The sequence below is a fragment of the Mytilus edulis genome, chromosome 14 (assembly GCF_963676685.1).
Source record: "Mytilus edulis chromosome 14, xbMytEdul2.2, whole genome shotgun sequence".
Lineage (NCBI taxonomy): Eukaryota > Metazoa > Mollusca > Bivalvia > Mytilida > Mytilidae > Mytilus > Mytilus edulis.
The window spans coordinates 20,799,358-20,820,771 of NC_092357.1; the positions used below are offsets into that span (position 1 = coordinate 20,799,358).

A 21,414-nucleotide genomic window follows, 5' to 3' on the forward strand; every position below is an offset into this window, starting at 1 on the left:
AGCGAACAATAAGGCGATATATCGAGAAACCAAAAAAACAGAATAAGACAACAACGGCCGTTAAATAAAAAAATATTCAAAAAGGCAGAAAATCTGTTAAAATATAGCAATTTTAACACAATTTTGAAATGGTTTTATCCCATCTATTGATAAAACAAGTCACATCTCTTTGTAGGCTAATATTCAGAACAGATTTCTTGTAGGTGTAGGGCCACCAATGCACCCTCTTCAATTTAGAACGTATGTAAAAGTAGTCCTACCCTGTAAATTATAGCACCATTGATGTCATTGTTTAATTAAACTAAAATACACATATGCAGAAACGGGATCGGCCTCTTCCAGGGCTTCTAGAAAAAAAAAATGAGGGGTGTCACGGGGTATGACTATATATGTCTTGTAGAGGAGAAACAGGCGCTTCTTTTGCGCAAGGTATCGAAAGGCACTATGTTCAAAAATCTGAAACTACAGCTCAAACTAAAAAAAAAACGGCCAAAAAACAGGGAATCGGCCCATTCTAGGGCTACTAGTGAAAAATAATGAGGGTGTCACGGGGTATGACTATATAGGTCTTGTAGAGGAGAAACAGGCGCTTCTTTTGCGCAAGGTATCGAAAGGCGCTATGTTCAAAAATCTGAAACTAGAGCTCAAAATTTGAAAAAAATGGCAGAAAAATAGGGGGGTCGGCCTATTCCAGGGCTTCTAGAGAAAAATAATGAGGGGTGTCACGGTGTATGACTATATAGGTCTTGAAGAGGAGAAACAGGCGCTTCTTTTGCACCAGGTATTGAAGGGAGCTATGTTCAAAAATCTGAAACTAGAGCTCAAAGTTTGAAAAAAATGGCAAAAAAATAGGGGGGTCGGCCTCTTTCAGGGCTTCTAGAGAAAAATAATGAGGGATGTAACGGGGTATGACTATATAGGTTTTGTAGAGAAGAAACAGGCGCTGCTTTTTCACAAGGTATCGAAAGGCTCTATTTCAAAAATCTGAAACTAGAGCTCAAAATTTGAAAAAAATGGCCAAAAAACAGGGGGTCAGCCTATTCTAGGGCTACTAGTGAAAAACAATGAGGGGTGTCACGGGGTATGACTATAAAGGTCTTGAAGAGGAGAAACAGGCGATTCTTTTGCACCAGGTATTGAAGGGAACTTTGTTCAAAAGTCTGAAACTAGAGCGCAAAGTTTGAAAAAAATGGCCAAAAAACAAGGGATCGGCCTATTCTAGGGCTACTAGTGAAAAATAATGAGGGGTGTCACGGGGTATGACGATATAGGTCTTGAAGAGGAGAAACAGGCGCTTCTTTTGCACTAGGTATTGAAGGGCGCTATTATCAAAAATCTGAAACTAGAGCTCAAAGTTTGAAAAAAATGGCAAAAAAATAGGGGGGGTTGGCCTCTTCCAGGGCTTCTAGAGAAAAATAATGATGGGTGTCACGGGGTATGACTATATAGGTCTTGTAGAGGAGAAACGGGTGCTTCTTTTGCGCAAGGTATCGAAAGGCGCTATGTTCAAAAATCTGAAACTAGAGCTCAAATTTGAAAAAAATGGCAAAAAAACAGGGGGTCGGCCTATTTTAGGGCTTGTAGTGAAAATAATGAGGGGTGTCACGGGGTATGACTATATAGATCTTGAAGAGGAGAAACAGGCGCTTATTTTGCACCAGGTATTGAAGGGCGCTATGTTCAAAAATCTGAAACTAGAGCACAAAGTTTGAAAAAAATGGCCAAACAATAGGGGGGTCGGACTCTTCCAGGGCTTCTAGAGAAAAATAATGAGGGGTGTCACGGGGTATGACTATATAGATCCTGAAGAGGAGAAACAGGCGCTTCTTTTGCACCAGGTATTGAGGGGCGCTATGTTCAGAAATCTGAAACTAGAGCTCAAAATTTGAAAAAACGGCCAAAAAACAGAGGGTCGACCTATTCAAGGTTTTCTAGTGAAAAATAATGAGGGGTGTCACGGGGTATGACTATATAGGTCTTGAAGAGGAGAAACAGGCGCTTCTGTTGCACCAGGTATTGAAGGGTGCTATGTTCAAAAATCTGAAACTAGAGCTGAAAAATTGAAAAAAAATGGCAAAAAAATAGGGGGGTCGGCCTCTTCCAGGGCTTCTAGAGAAAAAAATGAGGGGTATCTAGGGGTATGACTATACAGTCTTGTAGAGGAGAAACGGGCGCTTCTTTTGCACAAGGTATCGAAAGGCGCTATGTTCAAAAATCTGAAACTAGAGCTCAAAATTTGAAAAAATGGCAAAAAAACAGAGGTCGGCCTATTCTAGGGCTTCTAGTGAAAAATAATGAGGGGTGTCACGGGGTATGACTATTTAGGTCTTGAAGAGGAGAAACAGGCACTTCTTTTGCATCAGGTATTGAAGGGCGCTATGTTCAAAAATCTGAAACTAGACCTCAAAATTTGAAAAAATGGCAAAAAAATAGGGGAGTTGGCCTATTCCAGGGCTTCTGGAGAAAAATAATGAGGGGTTGTAACGGGGTATGACTATATAGGTCTTGTAGAGGAGAAACAGACGCTTTGTTTGCGCAAGGAATCGAAAGGCGCTATGTTCAAAAATCTGAAACTAGAGCTCAAAATTTGAAAAAAATGGCCCAAAAACAGGGGGTCGGCCTATTCTAGGGCTACTAGTGAAAATAATGAGGGGGTCTCACGGGGTATGACTATATAGGTCTTGAAGAGGAGGTATTGAAGGGCGATATGTTCAAAAATCTGAAACTAGAGCTCAAAATTTGAAAAAAAAATGGCAAAAAATAGGGGGGTCGCTCTAAACATGGGCTTCTAGATAAAAATAATGAGGGTTATCTATTTTTACAAAGATGATGTTTAGTTATAAATTAGAAATGCTTGGATTTCTATGTTTACAACCAATGATTAAAAGACTCGTTTAGATCGCCACTAAATCTTGTTAGCCAAGTAGTTATTGTAAATTACTAGATTTTATGGTATCCTTTTTATCTTGGAACTTCATGTGAAGTGCTTCATACTGTTTGGAAAACTAGTATTATTCCGAGGCATCGTGACTTTGATAGTGAAATCAACATTTGATTGGTTGAAAATATCACACATGACGCCGAAAAAAATTTCATATTCTCCTTTGAGTATCATAATCCCCTCTGAACATCATATTACCCTCTGTAGATCCGGACCTCTTAGTATAGCGTTACGCACGGTTAATGTACACAATTTTTTGAAGTGGTTTTTTTAATAGCGTTACTAAAGTCTTTACCGTGTTAACCGTGTTTAAATGTATTCCTGCGTTAAAATAAAAGACTATTCATTTACTTTTGATCAGTACTGTTTATCAATGTTTATGCCGTGTTTAGTTATCAAGTGGATTTGAAAACAAACGTATATAAGTTAATATCTTATATTCAGAAAGAAAACAAAGCATATGCAGTGGAATAAAGCATTCATTTCCCTTAGCTTCGAGAGATATGAAGATTTGTTCACCCTCGAACAATGATATTGTTCCAGTAATATATTACCTTAGCCGAACCGACACATCTTTTTGGAATTTTTGATCCCCTATGCTCTTCAACTTTGTATTGTTTGGCTTTATAACTATGTTGATATGAGCGTCACTGATGAGTCTTATGTAGACGAAACGCGCGTCTGGCGTACTAAATTATAATTCTGGTACTTTTTATGGAAGGTTAGGACCGAACATATGTCACGGTGAATGTGTTTTTGAGTCCTACTACTATTTTGCTTACTCAGCACCAATTCATCAAAACATCCCAAAGATCTTACTGTAAGTGTCATTTCCCGAAGACGAACAATGGCATTGATGAGTGATGTGGTACATTTACCTATTTCGGATATCAGATCGCTTAAGTGATTTGTAAGAACCATTTACCCAGTGCGTTTTGAAGGAGTAGATAGATAGGTCGGTGAAGAGATTTTCCAAACTATCGTAACATAAACATATGACCGGAGGAGTCATTTTTTAACAGCGTCGGTTTATGGCTTATGGCAGTCTGGAGTGTAAATTAATTAAATTAATATACAAAGACAACAGCTATTTCCAATTTACGACTAGCGAGGGACGACGACGGAGGGGTGGATCGAGGATATTCCACTTTTATAAGTACCATCAGTGGATGTTCCAACGGAAGCTGTGTATTCCTTATCAAATATACCTATTTTTTTGTGATTTGTCACCCAAGCCTTGCAAATGAGCAGTCAATGCTCAACAAAAGAATACAGCGACTCGCAACTATGTGAGTTAAAGGAACATGGATTGTTAACTGTGCACTATATAAAATCCAACAATGAGAAAGAAGATGGAACGCGACATCGTTTGAAACCTCATCTTAACAAAAGTACAAATCGATCTGGGCGTCTCAATAGAAAAGTTTGTTGAACGGATAAAACATTTTGTCGTAAATTCGAGAAACGATGCTTGATCGTTGTTCGTTTGAGTGAAACTTGGATTACAGTTCTATTTCAATAGAATAAAGAATTCACGTTCATTCTTCGCATCATTTATGTTTTAATTGCCAATATGACTAAGTGCCGCCCAAGACCAAGACGTTGTGTGACGATCCATGTTTTTTTTTTTATACCATATTCAAGTCAAGCATTTTCATAAAACTATGGACGGAAAAGGTCACCACATTCAACAACAAAGAGATCAAAGTACTATCCATTAAACACGACGTTAATGTCTACTCTATCGATCCCACACGAATGGAGGAAACCCGAGTTTTTCTCGACCACTGAGACCATATAATGATGGGGAAGATGATCAAATAATTTAAAGCGAAATATATGCGCACATGCGTGATTGGTACTTTAGATGATCACGTTAGCCAACAAATACACCACCAAACAGAGATTGACGTAAGACCTGTGGCCGCAAGTCATAAGAAATATGAAAGAAAATAAGGTGTAGTGTAACTTGTATGTAGACATACTTACTATACAGCAGGGTCAGTTCCGCGTGATTACCAATTCCAAAGATTTCAACAATGAGGAAATACAGGTTTTCCGAACTTCTGAATACATCGTATCGCATCGATAATCGTATAATCGGGGTGATGTAAATGATCTCTTTGAGGAATGAAAAGGTAATCTCAGTCATTTATTTCTTGCGATTCGATTTATTTCAAACAATTAGACATGGAGTCACAACCTCTAATTTCAAGCACAAAGGTTCATGGTCCCACCTCTGTTTCTGGGAGACAATTTCAATGACCAAATTTTCGGCTCTTCCTTGACACCATTTGCGAGTATTGTCTTCAGGAACGACGATAATCTGTCGGAAGGATAAACGACTGACCACGTGTTAAAAGAGAGCCATACCACTTGCACGTAAAAGACAACCTGGTAGCTTCCGAAATATAGCAGGCTTATGCCGCTACAAGGCAGCATTCGCACAATAAAAGAAGAGAGGGGTATGATTAATTTAAGTTACAATAACTTGTTCCCAAATTCACTTAAAATAACTACGTTTAAACTAACCTCTCTAGATAATTTAAAGGTTACAACTAGTAACCAATGGTTTAGCGGTTTTCTCTGATAAAGCAGGGTAACTAGCATGAATATATGCTGCATTCTATTGAACAAGAGATGTCGACGTGCATCAATTGAATTGGCGTGCGGGTGATATTGGGAGGAGTCACTTGCGGGTACACTATTGTCTGTAGGTGAAATTATGATATGTATGGGTGTATTAGAGGCAAGCTTGAAAAAACGGTAGTATTGACGGGTAAATTATGACTAGATGATTATGAGGATTGAATAAAAAAAATAATTTGACGGATTTTTTAATCTTAACGAACATATACTGATCTGTTTGCTGAATCTCTTCCACCACCTTTTCATCTGAGCAAGCTTCTCCAATTTTACGGTACTTATCCATCCCAAATTCATTTATTTAGTTTAAATGTTTAATGTTATATTTGTAATTCTCATCGGATTTTGTCAAATGTGTTGACGTCTTTTCTATTATATTTATGTGTTATGGTAAAGAAAATTAATCACCGCCTTCATTTATCAGATTTGATTTCGTTCAAAGTAATCAGTACGAAATTTTACGTTTGAAGTTAGATTCATAACAAACCTGACATAGTTTTATAATATAGTTAATTGCTACCTCAGTTTTATATTAATAAGAATTAAAATGTGCTTTGTTATTAAATGCAATATCAGTATTTAGTTCAAATATATAATCTTAAATTAATCCTAATTCTATCTTATTCATTCTTATGTGACGTCATTTTTCATTTTTTGATGCTCTGTTTTACTAATTCAAATGACGTCATTTTTTCGTCATTTTTCAGTTTCAAATAGGACGTCACTTGGCTTAGAGGTTTAAACGTATTCGGATGTGTCTACTTTTGTGTTTCAAATGTCTGGTTATGTAAATGTATTTCAGTTGTTTCCTGTAATTAGTTAATACTTCAGCTTTATCATGTACATCTTTTGTATATTCATTTTATTAAATTTACTGTTTGCAAAAGTATAAATTACTCTAATTTATAGGGATTTTCTGGTAACTTAACAGAAAACCCTTGCCGTTTTTGGCACAACCTTTTTGATCTTTTGGTCCTCGATGCTGTTCAACTTTGTACTCGTTTCGGCTTTCAAACTTTTGTATCTGTGCGTCACACATAGGTCTTGTGTGGACAAAATACACTTCTGGCGTATACAAATTTTGAACTTGTTGCCTTTTGTTGGCTGTTGTTCGTGTGATTCTTTGTCAATTGTGTTCTCCAATTTATTTATATTGTAGTCCTGTGTTGTCATTTTGATGTTATATTTCATATGGCCATAAAAGTGCGAGGTTTGGCATGCCACAAAACCAGGTTCAACCCACCATTTTTTCCTTTAAAAATGCCCTGTACCAAGTCAGGAATATGGTCATTGTTATATTATAGTTCGTTTCTGTGTGTATTACATTATAACGTTGTGTCGTTTGTTTTCTCTTATTTTTGAGTGTAAATTCACATTGCGATAAGACGTGTCACGGTACTTGTCTATCCCCAATTCATGTATTTGGTTTTGATGTTATATATATATGTTATATTTGTTATTCTCGTGGGATTTTGTCTATGTGTGTTACATTTTAGTGTTATGTCGTTGTTCTCCTCTTATATTTAATGCGTTTCCCTCGGTTTTAGTTTGTTATCCCGATTTTGTTTTTTGTCCATGGATTTATGAGTTTTGAACAGCGGTATACTACTGTTGCCTTTATTTATCATTAAGACCTATCTAAATATCCCTTTTCTGTGACACGGAATCTAAAATACCTGTAACTTCCTCAATTTCTATATCGAAACTATCCAGTTATGTATCCAAAATTCTTCTAAAGTCTTGTAAGTGCTCGTTTATTTCCGGAACAAATGGCTTTCAGCTTTGTATTACTTTTCCTTGCTTAAAATAGAAATAAAGGACTTCATAACTATGTGATAGATGTATTAATCATAGAAAGATGTCAAAGTGGCGTGACATTAAATTTTGTGCGGCGCATAGTAAACGCCACGTGTGTTGTATTTACGAGAGGTATGAGTATGATGCATCGTATTACCCTCAATTATTAAGGTTTCGATATCTACTCTAGTTTGTCTCAATACATCTCACTTCGTAAATCTATTGAATTTCAGTTTCTTGTTAGGTCTTTCCACTTTTCTGTGGAAAGACCTATTGTTTTTCTTCTGATTATTTTTTTTTCTTTTTTCTTTTTTCTCCTAATTTTGTTCTTGCGATAAATATTTGTTTCGCAATATGTCGCTTAGATATTTGGAATATGATATCGAACAGTTTATGCGCTTTTGAAATTTATTCTGCGTAACCAAATACTTTTCTTTGTAGGAGTTATCTCCCCAAACACTGTTTTCCTTGTGATCACGACTCTTCGCAACCGTAAAAGATTACGACAAATTTATTTTATAAAATTGCTCGTTACATCCTTCGCATGATTTGTCCGATTTCGACCGAAGCAATATGAACACTCCATATGAGAGTTATTTCCCCTTTTGTATTTGAAATTTTGAAACGTATTTTAAACTGGAACACCATAAGTGATAGAGACATAGGATCTTTGGATTTGAGGTCCTTGGTCCAAAAAAATGAAAATTAGGTCAAGGTCAAAGGTCAAGGTCAAATTCTAATTTTTGAATTAGGCTTATTTCCACTCATTTCCAGAAACCGTATATGATATCGACAAATTATTTTCACTAAATTGTTAGTTGCGACATGTCGTAACTTAATAATTTTAGTTGAAATGGTGCGTAGACAATGAATGGGAGTTTTTGCCCCTATCATATCTTAAATTATATGTAAAGTGATATAATTCATTAACCATACATATTAGAGACCTAGGGTCTTTTGATTTGAGATCCTCAGTTTGTGACCTTGGAATTGAGGTCAAGGTCATAGGTTAATTTGACGTTCTAGATTTTGACCTTTGCTTTAAATTCATATCTATACATCATAAAGCAACATGAACTGACATTTTAGACTGATTTTTAATATTCTAATATCAAAATAGATATTAACTGGTGGAAAGACCGTCAATTGTTCTCTGAACAATTGTTTTTAATTCTTCTTGTTTTGCTAACCAAACATTCATGACCTGGATCTCTGCCGTTTTAATTATGTGAAGTTAACAAATCAATGGTTCTGCATGTTTAAGTTTGTGGTCATACTTGTCCAGCTTGTCCATTATTTTTTCTCATGTTCTTTGATTGCTGCATCCTATTCTATCTTCATCCATTTTATAACCGTTCAAATCTGGTCGCACGAGGTTTCGCACATGCTTTTTGATGAACCAACATTTCATTACAGCATCCGAACTGGCCCACGAAGCTTTCAGGATGGTGATATTGTTGTCATTCATGTTCCAGTACCTGAAGAAACTACCCTTGATCATCCCTCTTTATCAATGACCCTTTGTGTTGTTATATTCCCTGCAAAGTGCTATTCGATTTTGGCGAGCGTTTTCGATGGATTTGTACTCTTTCTGATTAGTCTTCCTAGTTCGTCCCAAAGATGTCTCATTGGCAACAATCTAAACATTACTGGCAACGGTAACACTCAATTGTAATTATTCTCCAAAAACTCATTAAAATGTGTTCACAACGGGCGTTGTTCTGCTGAAAAACGTAGTTTAACGATCCTTCGGAGAAACGGAAGAAAGAGTGGAGCCACAATTTCGTTCCTATACCTTTTTGCATTTAGGTTTCCTTCAATAATTGTCAGATCGGTTCGTTCCTGGTAGGTTATTCCGTCCCAAACCATAAATTCGCCACCCTTAAGCCAATTTGTTTCCTGTTCGCACGCATCAGAAAATCATGCCTAGCACCTGCGGAAGACCATGGCTCTGCCGTCGATAAATGTCCAGTTGAATTTCGATTCATCGGTAATAAGGATTTGTCTCCATGTTAGTCTATTTCATCGAATCTATACCCTATCAATTTAACTTGCAACATCCTTCGATGCTGCGTAAGGATATGTCAATGAAACGAACGTCGAGCTCTTAGGCTGACTAGATGAAGTCGATTACAAACTGTTTGGGCAAATATCCTATTTTTGTTTTTTCCACGAGTTTGTTCAAATCGATTCCGGTGATGGATAATGTGGATGTGCTAATCTTGAAGTAACTTCGTTTCACGTGGTCTGCAACCTCAGGGACGTAAATATGTCGTACCAGTATCTCTAAGACGAGTCTTAAACGCCTTTCAATAGTCATTCTAGAGACATTGAGATGATTTGCAACCTGTACATTTAATAGAGTCATTTTTGCTGCTAACATCCCAATAGGTCGTTCTCTCTCACTATGACGTAGACGTAGCATTGCCTTACGTGTAACGATTTCATTTGTTTAATGCGACAGTAGTGCTCGACACTTTTAATGATCAAAAGTACAACGGAATTCCATCTCTATAAAGATAAATGATTGAAAAATGCGTATTTGTTTGAAATCGAAAAATGGCGTAACGTTATCTTCGAATTAAAAAAAAAAATATTAAATGATCATAAATAAGTTTTTCAGGTCATTAGTTTTAATCTTGAAAATATTACAAATTAATATATTTACTTAAAAAGCAAAGTAACGTTTCTTTTTTTTTTTTATGTATACAAGGCAAAAAAAAAGAAACGTTACATGCTTATAAGATCATTTAAATTTTTTATAACAAAAAAATGATAACAAAAATTTAAAGGAATAGTTAGCTAACATAATTTTGAAGAGAACAATAACAAGTTTTTTTTTTTTTTATTGAAAACAATATTGCACATTTTCGGACAATTTTAACAGGACGAGTACATAATTTGGGTTAACATGTCAATACCTTGTATGACCACCTCTCAATTTATGACCGCCTGACACTTCCTACGCATGGAATCAATAAGACGTTGAATAAAATCTTGAGGGATGTTGTTCCATTCCCTGAAAAGTGCTGTTCGGAGCTGGGCGTTTCCGGGGATTTTGGCTATTTCTGATACGTCGTCCAAGTTCCTCCCAAAGATGTTCAATTGGTGATAAATCTGGAGACCTTGCTGGCCAAGACAACACACGAATATGGTTATTCTCCAAAAAGGTCATCGAAATGTGTGGCACGTGACAACGGGCGTTGTCCTGCTGAAAAACGTGGTTAGAACGATGTCTTCGGAGAAACGGGAGAACAACTGGAGCCAGAATTTCGTCCCTATACCTTGTTGCATTTAGGTTACCAACGATGATTTTGAGCTCGGTGCGTTCCTGGTAGGTAATTCCGCCACAATCCATGATTCCGCCACCACCAAACCGATCTGTTTCCTGCACGCACGTATCAGAAAATCGTTTATTGCGTCTCCGGTAGACCCCGGCTTTGCTGTCGCTAAATTTCAAGTTGAATTTAGATTCATCGGTAAAAAGAACGCGTCTCCATGTTTGCCTATTCCATCGAATCCGTGCCCGTGTCCATTGTCCATCCTGTGACGCTGCGTAAGGATAGGTCCCTTCAATGGGCGACAAGCTCTAAGACCAACTTGACGCAATCGGTTATGAACTGTTTGAGCAGATATTCTGTTGTTATGTCTTCCGTTGGTTTGTCGTGGAGTTTGTGACGCGTTTACAAATCGATTCCGGAGTTGAATGATGCGGATGTGTCTGTCTTGACGTAACGTCGTTTCACGTGGCCTGCCACTACGGGGGCGATCATTTGTTGTGCCAGTATCTCTAAGACGAGTCTTAAGCCGTGAAATAGTCATTCCAGAGACATTAAAATGATTTGCAACCTGCACTTGAGTTATTCCTGCTGCCAACATCCGAATAGCTCGTTCTCTCTCATTTTGGCGTAGACGTGTAACTTTTTCAATTTTTAAATCGACCTTTTGTTAACAAGCGTGTTCGACACAATAAATGACAAAAAGGACAACTCGATTCCAACTCTATACAGGTAAATTCTTGAAAAAATGGTTATTTTTATAAATGATTAAATTTGATAGATAAATTATTCATTTAATATATGCGAAATTTTCAAATTAAAAACCAATTAACGTTGTTTTTTTTGCCTAGTATACATTTATTTTTTTCAGACAATGCCCGCACGTGGACAAGGGTAATTATACCGTCTTTAAGGTTGTGGCGCTTGTATTGTCATTGATAAAGTTAACTGGTCTGTATGTAGTTTAACTATCATATATTTTTAACAATGCAGTACTCTTTGCTAATTTTGTTTAATTCTGGTACAAAACCTCTGATATGAATAAACTGTTCAAATAATAAAAAGTAGACTGGCTGTTAATTCTGTAAGTGCATATACAACTTTAGGTTGTATACCAGCTGTCCGTCGCACTAAAGTTCTTTCGTCTTCGTCGTTTTCTTTTCGACATACCCTTGGACAAAAAAAAATCAGCCAGTATTCAGCATTCTCTTTATCAGTACTTACATTACACATTTTACTATCTCTTTTATCATGTTATTCGGATGTGGAAATTATGACTTTATATGACGAGAAATTCAAAATTAGTCTTTGCTGACTCTGATATGTTTTTTTTAAGGTTGTCACGTTCTTGTCTGACAGTTGAGTTGAATTTGTTCTTCACTAAATTTTAGTTCCTTTCGACAAAATTAAACATGGCACCTCCTGAAGCCTTGCGCAAACGATGCACCTGTTTGCCCTTCACTGATGAGTTTATTGTAGACGAAACGCGCGTCTGACGTAAATATAAAATTTAAATCCTGGTATCTATGATGCGTTTAATTGCAACCACTGAGTCGATGCCACTGCTGGTAGATATTTATTTCCCCGAGGGTATCACCAGCCCAGTAGTCATCACTTCTGTGTTGACTTGAGTTATCATTGATATGTTTATAATTATAAATTAACTGTTAACAAAGTTAAAATTTGAATATAAACATAGATTTTAACAAGATCAATGTTCCTTCAGAAGATGTGACCATACAGGTTTGACCGGTTATTAAGATATTGACGTATCATACACGTGAACAATGCATTCCATTTAAATTAAAATGCAGTTTCCACGTGCTTCAAATTTGAGTATTTAAGTCCGGCGATTTGAACATTTTATTCACACTCTGTGAAGATGGTACGAAGACGAATATCAGAGGCTCAAAGAAGGCAGATGATCGACAGGCGGTCATCAGGGTTGTATAAGCTATCGCATTGGATGTCAGATGGGCTACCATTATACTGTAGTCAGCAGGCTTGTACGGAAACACATCCAAACCAATCGTTAAAGACTTGCCAAACTAATTGGTAACATCGCTTCGTGAAGACAGGGCGCTGCAATGCATATTTAGACGAATGTAATTCGCAACAAGTCCTGTTTTTAAACATTGTTAAAAGAGAATGGTTAATTCATAGACAGCTATCAATCGTGAGGAACCGGTTAAAATCAGGACTAATGTCAAGATGGGTAATAAGCTTAAGACGTCCAATGTTAACTGACCAACATTAACAACTGCGTTTGCTATGGTGCTTCGCTCGTCGTGGTTAAAACTTGTAGATGTGGTGCAAGATCCATTGTTCAGACAAGAGCCGGTTTCTTCTGAATGTAACAGATGGAAGATTGAGAAGATTACGGTGGAGGCTCTATGATGGTATTGTGATTTATTATTTGACTCCAAATTATACTTGGTCACTCTACGAGGAAACCTTAGTTGTGATCAATACGTCAGAGACGTTCTTCGGCCAGTAGTTGTTGTTTAACGGAAAGTAGAATGCTTCTGTTACATACGTATGTGTTGTTTTAGACAATACAATACACATATATCGGGTACTAACATCATAAAGTCATGCTAAAATTTTCAAAATCTTAAACATTTTAGCAGTTTAGTTAAATTATTAGACAGTTCCCATCTTAAATGAAAGTGGATGCATTCGTGTTCATTCTTAATATTGAAATGTGAGTTGTGTTTGATTATAATACATAACATATATAAAGGTTGAGGATGAGCACGAATGCGGCCACTTTCATTTTTGACAAAAAACATCTGACAAGTGACAATTTTTGGCAGATTTAATAGGTATAAAACCACTAATTCATAGCCCCATTGCTTTCTATGCTAAATTCTGCAGTTTCAAGCATTAATGGCTATTTTGTCTTAAGTTCAAATAAAGTGGCAGTTATGTCATGTCAAAATTGTACCTTATCCTGACTTGTGATGAAAAAATCAACATACCTTTATGTTCTTTCCGACAGGGCCTGAATTAGTGGTTCTTTACCTATATAATGTGTCATATTTAAGCTAGAATCGGAGCGTTTTTTATGAGTAAATCAGTTAAAATCTTTCACATTATTAATTGAATCAATTGAAATAGACACTTAAATGTTTAAAAAGTGTCCAAAATATGTCCTCAGAAGAACATGAAATTTTAGGCCAAAATCGGCTCTGGCCGGTCCTACTCCTTTGATTGGTTAACTGCCAGTGATGGTTATTTTCTTATATGCAACGAAATGTTATGTTGGTTTTTTTTTTAATTTGAAACGAAGATAAATTCTGCGCATATATTAAAAAAAGAGAAAAAATTGAAAGAAGTGCCTGTTTCTCCTCTACGACCTGTATAGTCATACCCTATGACACCCCTCATTTTTTTCACGAGAAGCCCTAGTATAGGCCGACTCCCTTTTTTTTGCCATTTTTTCAAATTTTGTGCTCTAGTTTCATATTTTTGAACATAGCGCCTTTCGATACCTGGTGCAAAAGAAGCGCCTGTTTGCCTCTTCAAAACCTATATAGTCATACCCCGTGACACCCCTCATTATTTTTCACTAGAAGCCCTAGAATAGGCCGACCCCCTATTTGTTGGCTATTTTTTCAAACTTTCAGCTGTAGTTTCAGATTTTTGAACATAGCGCCCTTCAATACCTGGTGCAAAAGAAGCGCATATTTCTCCTCTTCAAGACCTATATAGTCATACCCCGTGACACCCCTCATTATTTTTCACTAGAAGCCCTAGTATAGGCCGACCCCCTATTTTTTGGCCATTTTTTCAAACTTTCAGCTATAGTTTCAGATTTTAAAACATAGCGCCCTTCAATACCTGGTGCAAACGAAGCGCCTGTTTCTCCTCTTCAAGACCTATATAGTCATACCCCGTGACAATCCTCATTATTTTTCACTAGAAGCCCTAGAATAAGCCGACCCCCTGTTTTTTGGCCATTTTTTTTCAAATTTTGAGCTCTAGTTTCAGATTTTTGAACATAGCGCCTTTCGATACCTTGCGCAAAAGAAGCGCCTGTTTCTCCTCTACAAGACCTATATAGTCATACCCCGTGACACCCATCATTATTTTTCACTAGAAGCCCTAGAATATGCCGACCGCCTGTTTTTTGGCCATTTTTTTCAAACTTTGAGCTCTAGCTTCAGATTTTTGAAAATAGCGCCTTTCGATACCTTGCGCAAAAGAAGCGCCTGTTTCTTCTCTACAAGACCTTTATTGTGATACCCCGTCACATCCTTAATTATTTTTCTCTAGAAGGCTTGAAGAGGCCGACCCCCCTATTTTTTTGCCATTTTTTTCAAACTTTCAGCTCTAGTTTCAGATCTTGAACATAGCGCCCTTCAATACCTGGTGCAAAAGAAGCGCCTGTTTCTCCTTTTCAAGACCTATATAGTCATACCCCGTGACACCCTTCATTATTTTTCACTAGAAGCCCTAGACTAGGCCAACCCCCTATTTTTTGGCCATTTTTTTCAAACTTTCATCTCTAGTTTCAGGTTTTTGAACATAGCGCCTTTCGATACCTTGCGCAAAACAAGTGCCTGTTTCTCCTCTTCAAGACCTATATAGTCATACTCCGTGACACCCCTCATTATTTTTCTCTAGAAGGCCTGGAAGAGGCCGACCCCTCTATTTTTTTGACAATTTTTTTCAAACTTTCAGCTCTAGTTTCAGATTGTTTAACATAGCGACTTTCTATATCTGGTGCAAAAGAAGCGCCTGTATCTCTGCTTTAAGACCTATATAGTCATACCCCGTGACACCTCTCATTATTTTTCACTAGAAGCCCTAGAATAGGCCGACCCCCTGTTTTTTGGCCATTTTTTCAAATTTTGAGCTCTAATTTCAGATTTTTGAACATAGCGCCTTTCGATACCTTGCGAAAACGATGCGCCTGTTTCTCCTCTTCAAGACTTATATAGTCATACCCCGTGACACCCCTCATTATTTTTCTCTAGAAGACTGGAAGAGGCCGACCCCCCTATTGTTTTGCCATTTTTTTCAAACTTTCAGCTCTAGTTTCAGATTTTTGAACATAGCGCCCTTTAATACCTGGTGCAAAAGAAGCGCCTGTTTCTCCTCTACAAGACCTATATAGTCATACCCCGTGACACCCCTCATTATTTATCTCCAGAAGAGGCCGATCCCGTTTCTGCAAATGTGTATTTTAGTTTAATTAAACAATGACATCAATGGTGCTATAATTTACAGGGTAGGACTACTTTTACATACATTCTAAATTGAAGAGGGTGCATTGGTGGCCCTACAAATATAATACAAAATACAAATAATCCGTTGATAGATGAGAGTTATTGTGGTACTGAATGTAAGCCTAAATAGAGATGTGACTTGTTTTATCAATAGATGGGATAAAACCATTTCAAAATTGAGTTAAAATTGCTATATTTTAACGGATTTTCTGCCTTTTTGAATATTTTTTGATTTAACGGCCGTTGTTGTCTTATTCTGTTTTTTGGTTTCTCGATATATCGCCTTATTGTTCGCTGGCTTATTGTTTGCTATCAATTGTTCGCTAGCTTCTGCCTGGTTGTTTTTGCAGCTGTTTATCCTCACACATCATTCCACACTTTTATACAAGCCTTAGAACATAAGCGTTATATGAGCCAGTCCATGCGAAAAGGTACAAAACGTCCTTTTGGTAAACTTTACAGGACACGTTATCAAAGTTTGTTATAGTATTTTTGAAAAACGATTTTATCCGAAAAAACATTACATAAATGTAAACATTCATAAGATTGTCAATTCTATCCCGAATTTGTCAACTAAAACCGAAAAAGACGTAGAAATATCTGAATTTTTGGTATTTGAGCAAGTGTAAAATCATTTGTTCCCCGGACTAATGCTTAACCGACCAGAAACTATAAAAAATTATGACACTAAAGAGACAAAAGTCAATAATTTCCGTCAGTTCTACAGGTTTAAAGAAAGTAAGACAACATTAAAACATGAGGGAAAATGCAAAAACTATGACATCTTGTGTTTTAGAAATTGAAATTTAAGTTAAGTTAAGTTATTTAATATTATATAAATCAACCATAGTTGCACGGAATTCGAACCGTTGCCCGGTTTGATGGCATTGATATCCGCATCGTAAGCGAGAGCCTTATCGCTACTGCTACCAGGTTTAACATTATCAATTGGCAAATCAAGCCTTTTAAACTGTACTTTGAAAATGATTGAAATATATGAAAAAATCACTAAAAATCTTGATAAAACTAAAGGGGAGGGTCTCAACACTCGCAGGTGCGTGTAGCTCACAGCTTGATATATGATATGAGGGAAAGTAAATGCGTTTTATAAATTACAAGTTTACTACCAATAATTATGCACACTTTTTAGAATTTCGTAAATTTTTCGTTTTTGTACCTTTTCGCATGGACTGATTCATATATATTTCCTTGAATACCAATACTTTGAAGTTTCCGAAATAAAATTTTACGATCAATACAATCATATGCTTTGCGGAAGTCTATAAATGCAACAAATGTTGATAATCAGTTACATTTTCTGGTTTCTATAATTGATGTAAGCGATGTAATATTATCAATAGTGCTCCGTCCTTTCATGAAAACGTTCTGAACATCACATAACATGTTATTCTCGGATTCCCATTCATTCAGTTTATTATTTAACACATGACAATAAAGTTTATAACATACATGTACCAACGTTATCCGTCTGTAATTCATCGGATCCCGCGAATTTCCTGTAGACGATTTCGGAATAGGGAGTATAATTCCATTAGCCCAAATCTCTGGAATTATTCCTGTGAAAAACATAATTTTCTTAGAAATATAGTTGACTTGTATGATGTTTCAATCGTGAACAAAGCGTCACATTTATAGGTCAGCTTGCAATAAACATAATGGACAGATGACATTGAGAATGGAAATGAGAAAAATATATATAAAGAAAGAAGAAATAAGCTTGAGACACATCTTACATTCATTGTGCAATGCATGCATTTCAGTTTTTGTTGTGCAGTCAGTCTAATAAAAAATACAAATAACATGTACACAAATAAACTGTTTGCTTTATGTGTACATGTATATGTCGTTTACATGTTATTTTGTACAAATTATAAGCTTAAAAATATTATCCAGATAAATGAAAATAAATGTCAGGTAAATAAGGTGTCAATAAGGTAACACAGTAGTGTTTGCCTTCCGACTTTAAGGTTGGTCTTTTGTGTACTTAGCTCAATGTATCTGAACAGTCTTTTTACACAAAAAATACAGTACCTACTGAACAAACTTTCCCAAACTGAGGGATGAATCAGGTGAAGGAAAATTTGAAATAATTTGGCATACAGGTGGAAATGCATTTTTTTTTTTTGATTTTTTGAAATTTTGTATTCATTGCATGATATAAACCATAAAAACACTAGTGGCCTTCGGTTTCTAAAAATCGCAAAAAAGTAGTTCAGTTAACTGTGTTTGTAGAATTTTGGGCAGTGTTAGGAAGTGGTGAAAATTCTAAAAAGGCTACCATTATCCTAATGGGTCAGGCAATACTACTGTGCAACCATTATCACCACTGTCAAACTGTTTGGATTTTGTAGGCTTAGCATGAGTAGATAAATACCACTAACAAGTTCATTAGATCTACCAGGTCAATGTACTGATTTGTTTTAAACATCAAATAGCCAAGGTAACATAATGTTTTGTACAAGTTGTTATTTTTTTTCTAATCAAAATCGTACAAGTAATTACTTGTATGATGGCATCATACAAGTAATTACTAGTACAAAATGTGTGTAGAAGTAATAGCGTGTACAAAATAATAACATGTACACGACATTTACAAACAAAAGTCTCCTGTTATTCCGCTTCCACATTAAGCAAGCGGTAATGTGGATATTTCTTTTTGCGCAACAGTTCATTTTGAGGTCCTCTTTTCGTGGTCCGCGTTTAAACTATGTCGATTTCTTTGATGAATCAGAGACAATGATTTGAATTGAAACAACTTTAGCTTCAAGTGCAGGTGTAAATTGTAGATTAACAACAATAAATGCAAATTGTCGGAAACATAAAATATACATGTACTTGCTACGAAACAGGAGATAAACCTCGGAGAGCCTCGCTTTTCATCCAATTTCTTAAGTTGTTATAAATAAATTATATATTTTCTGACAATGTACATTTATTGTATATTAATAACATTTTAACTGATTAATCCCCCAACAGTTTTAGACTGTATGGAGTCAGGCAATATGGACCGTGTGCATTTCATTTTTGTTTGTTCATTTTCTTTTAAATTTATTTTTTAACATCAATTGTGGTGATTCGTACTATTCTTTGTTGTGTATCACATATGATAAGTTATTTCACTCTTATTTTTTGCAGCTTTTTCGTAGTGTTGCATGTTGTTTTACGTTGTTATTTTGGCCAATACCTTTAACGTATACGAAATTTACTGCACCAGGTGCATGCTGATTTCAACAATAATAAAAGTTTCTTCAAAAATGCAAGAGACCAAAATCAATGCAAACTTTAACGAGTATTTACAGCCAAATTGGACCAAAATACTAGCCAAACACTGGACAAGGAATCAAAGCTACATATATGCATGAGGGAGATACATAACAGATTCGTTAATTTTGAAAGATTTCTTTAGTTTTGTAATAGTAAATTTAAGTTAAATATTGATATTGAATTTATAATTTTCCTAATTAGCTTTTTTTATAAGATTGAATATGACTTTTTACACATATTACTAATTTTGTGTATGTAATATTTTTTTAATTTTAATAGCCAGACTAGAAGCAACGTTTAAAAAACTTGGGTTTAAGATTGCAGTTTACAGAGATTTGACAGTTAAAAATATGGCGGGTGTTATGAAGGACATTTCGATCATGGACCATTCAAAATTTAATGCACTTGTTGTGTGTGTACTGTCACATGGTGGAGAAAATTTCATATATAGAATGGACGATAGAGGAGGAAAAACTGGTAACAGTCCGAGACAACTGGTTCACGGAGATGGTGATCGCCTAATACAAGGAAATTTTGTGTACGGCGTAGATGACAAACCTATTCCGATAAGATATCTAACAATGTATTTCCAATCATCAAAATGTAAGACATTAGCAAATAAACCAAAATTATTCTTCATTCAGGCCTGCCAAGGAAAAGACATGCAAGCGGGTAAGATATGTGTACTTTAATACTGTAATGAAGCTTGGGCCGAGCCAGCCATTCTTAAGAGGCTCCAACCCAGGATAAAAGGGGGCGTGTTTCAACCATGTGTCCACTCTCAAAAGTATTGATAATAAAAAGCGTGGTTCAAAACCAAAGACCCTCCTTGGATCTGTCACTGTAAACCATAACTAAATTGTCTGAGCCAACTAAGCGAGACTGTCATGTCTAGTCAAGGTCGTTATTGTAAATTTAAATATTTTATTAAAAGTCGCTACCAAATTAGTGGAGAATGATCTTGAAAGTGTTCTATGACTATTTGTATGGTTATACCAGTGGTCAGTCTCTGTGTCGTGACACTGATAATTGTGTACCTTATTCTTAAAACTGTGGTTAAAAAAAAAGATTATAAAACAACATTTGCCTATTTTATTCTACCAAATTGACCTCAACAGTGATTTTGTTTGATTATCATATATATTCATTAAATGATAAATCTGTGTTTTTACTTAATTCGCCGTTTCAAAATATAATGCATCCTGCCTAACATTTTCAAAAGTGTACACCAACATGCCGTGATTGGTTAAAAATGTCATAAGCAATGAAAATTCAACCAATGACATGACGTTATATTTATTTTGGGGTTCGAACAATGAAATTACCCATGATTCTTTAGATTCTGAAAAGGCGAACTATATTATCGCATTCTAATTCTGTAATTTAATTTTAGGAGTGCTTTTGTCATCTGATCTTCAAATGGATGGTCCATCGTTTGATGAATCCATTGACATGGGTGTTGCCCCCGTGTTCGAAAATTCAGAAGAGACGGATGCAACTCCGCATGCGTCAGATAACCAGAAAGTTAGTCCTGATGAATCAGACTTTCTTCTTGGATACGCCACAGTATTTGGTTACGTATCCTACAGAAGTAAATCAATGGGATCATTTTTTGTAAGAAGTCTTACAGAAAATCTGGATAAACATGCTGACACGTAAGTGTAACATACGAACCTCGTCGGAGAGAAATCGAACTTATGTCAGTGTACGTATATTTGTAGTCCAAATAATTATGACGTCTGTCCAGGCAATTTTTTTTTCTGGGACGCCTTTCTACAAAGAAAAAAATAAAAAAAGCCTTGCCAGACGTCAAAATCATTTGGACTAGTATATTTGTACATGTTTAAGACTTAGATTGAATTGGGTACATTCAAAAACAAAATGAAAAGGACTTTTCCCGTTTTTTTCCCTTCTTTTTCTTCTTTCAATACAGAGTCGGACTCTTATTGAGTGTATAATGACTCTTGCTCGTATAATCATGAGGCCTTTCCATCTCCATTATCATAACCAGCAGTAACTATTTACAGTTAATTTTATTTCCAAATTAAAACTATATACGTAAAGGATCTAATGAGTTCTAGGTATGAGAAGCTCCTGTCAAGGCCTCGTGTAGAATGGTAAAGCTTACCCTGAACTCTTCTAGTGTTACTGATGTTGTGGTTTTTATCCAGTAGTGTGTTCCATTCCCAAGTTGATATTGGGAAGAATGAGTACATGTAATGGTCTTTTAGAC

General features: G+C 36.0%; 1 protein-coding gene across 1 annotated transcript in view; it reads left to right on the top strand.

Annotated features, from left to right (window-relative positions):
* Nucleotides 1-21,414, top strand: part of LOC139504034 (caspase-3-like) — a 33,506-nt gene that overhangs the window by 10,133 nt on the left and 1,959 nt on the right. The window contains exons 7-8 of the mRNA XM_071294089.1: nt 19,461-19,853; nt 20,575-20,836. Of these exons, the coding sequence (XP_071150190.1) occupies nt 19,461-19,853; nt 20,575-20,836 (655 nt within the window). The remainder of the gene's footprint in view (nt 1-19,460; nt 19,854-20,574; nt 20,837-21,414) is intronic.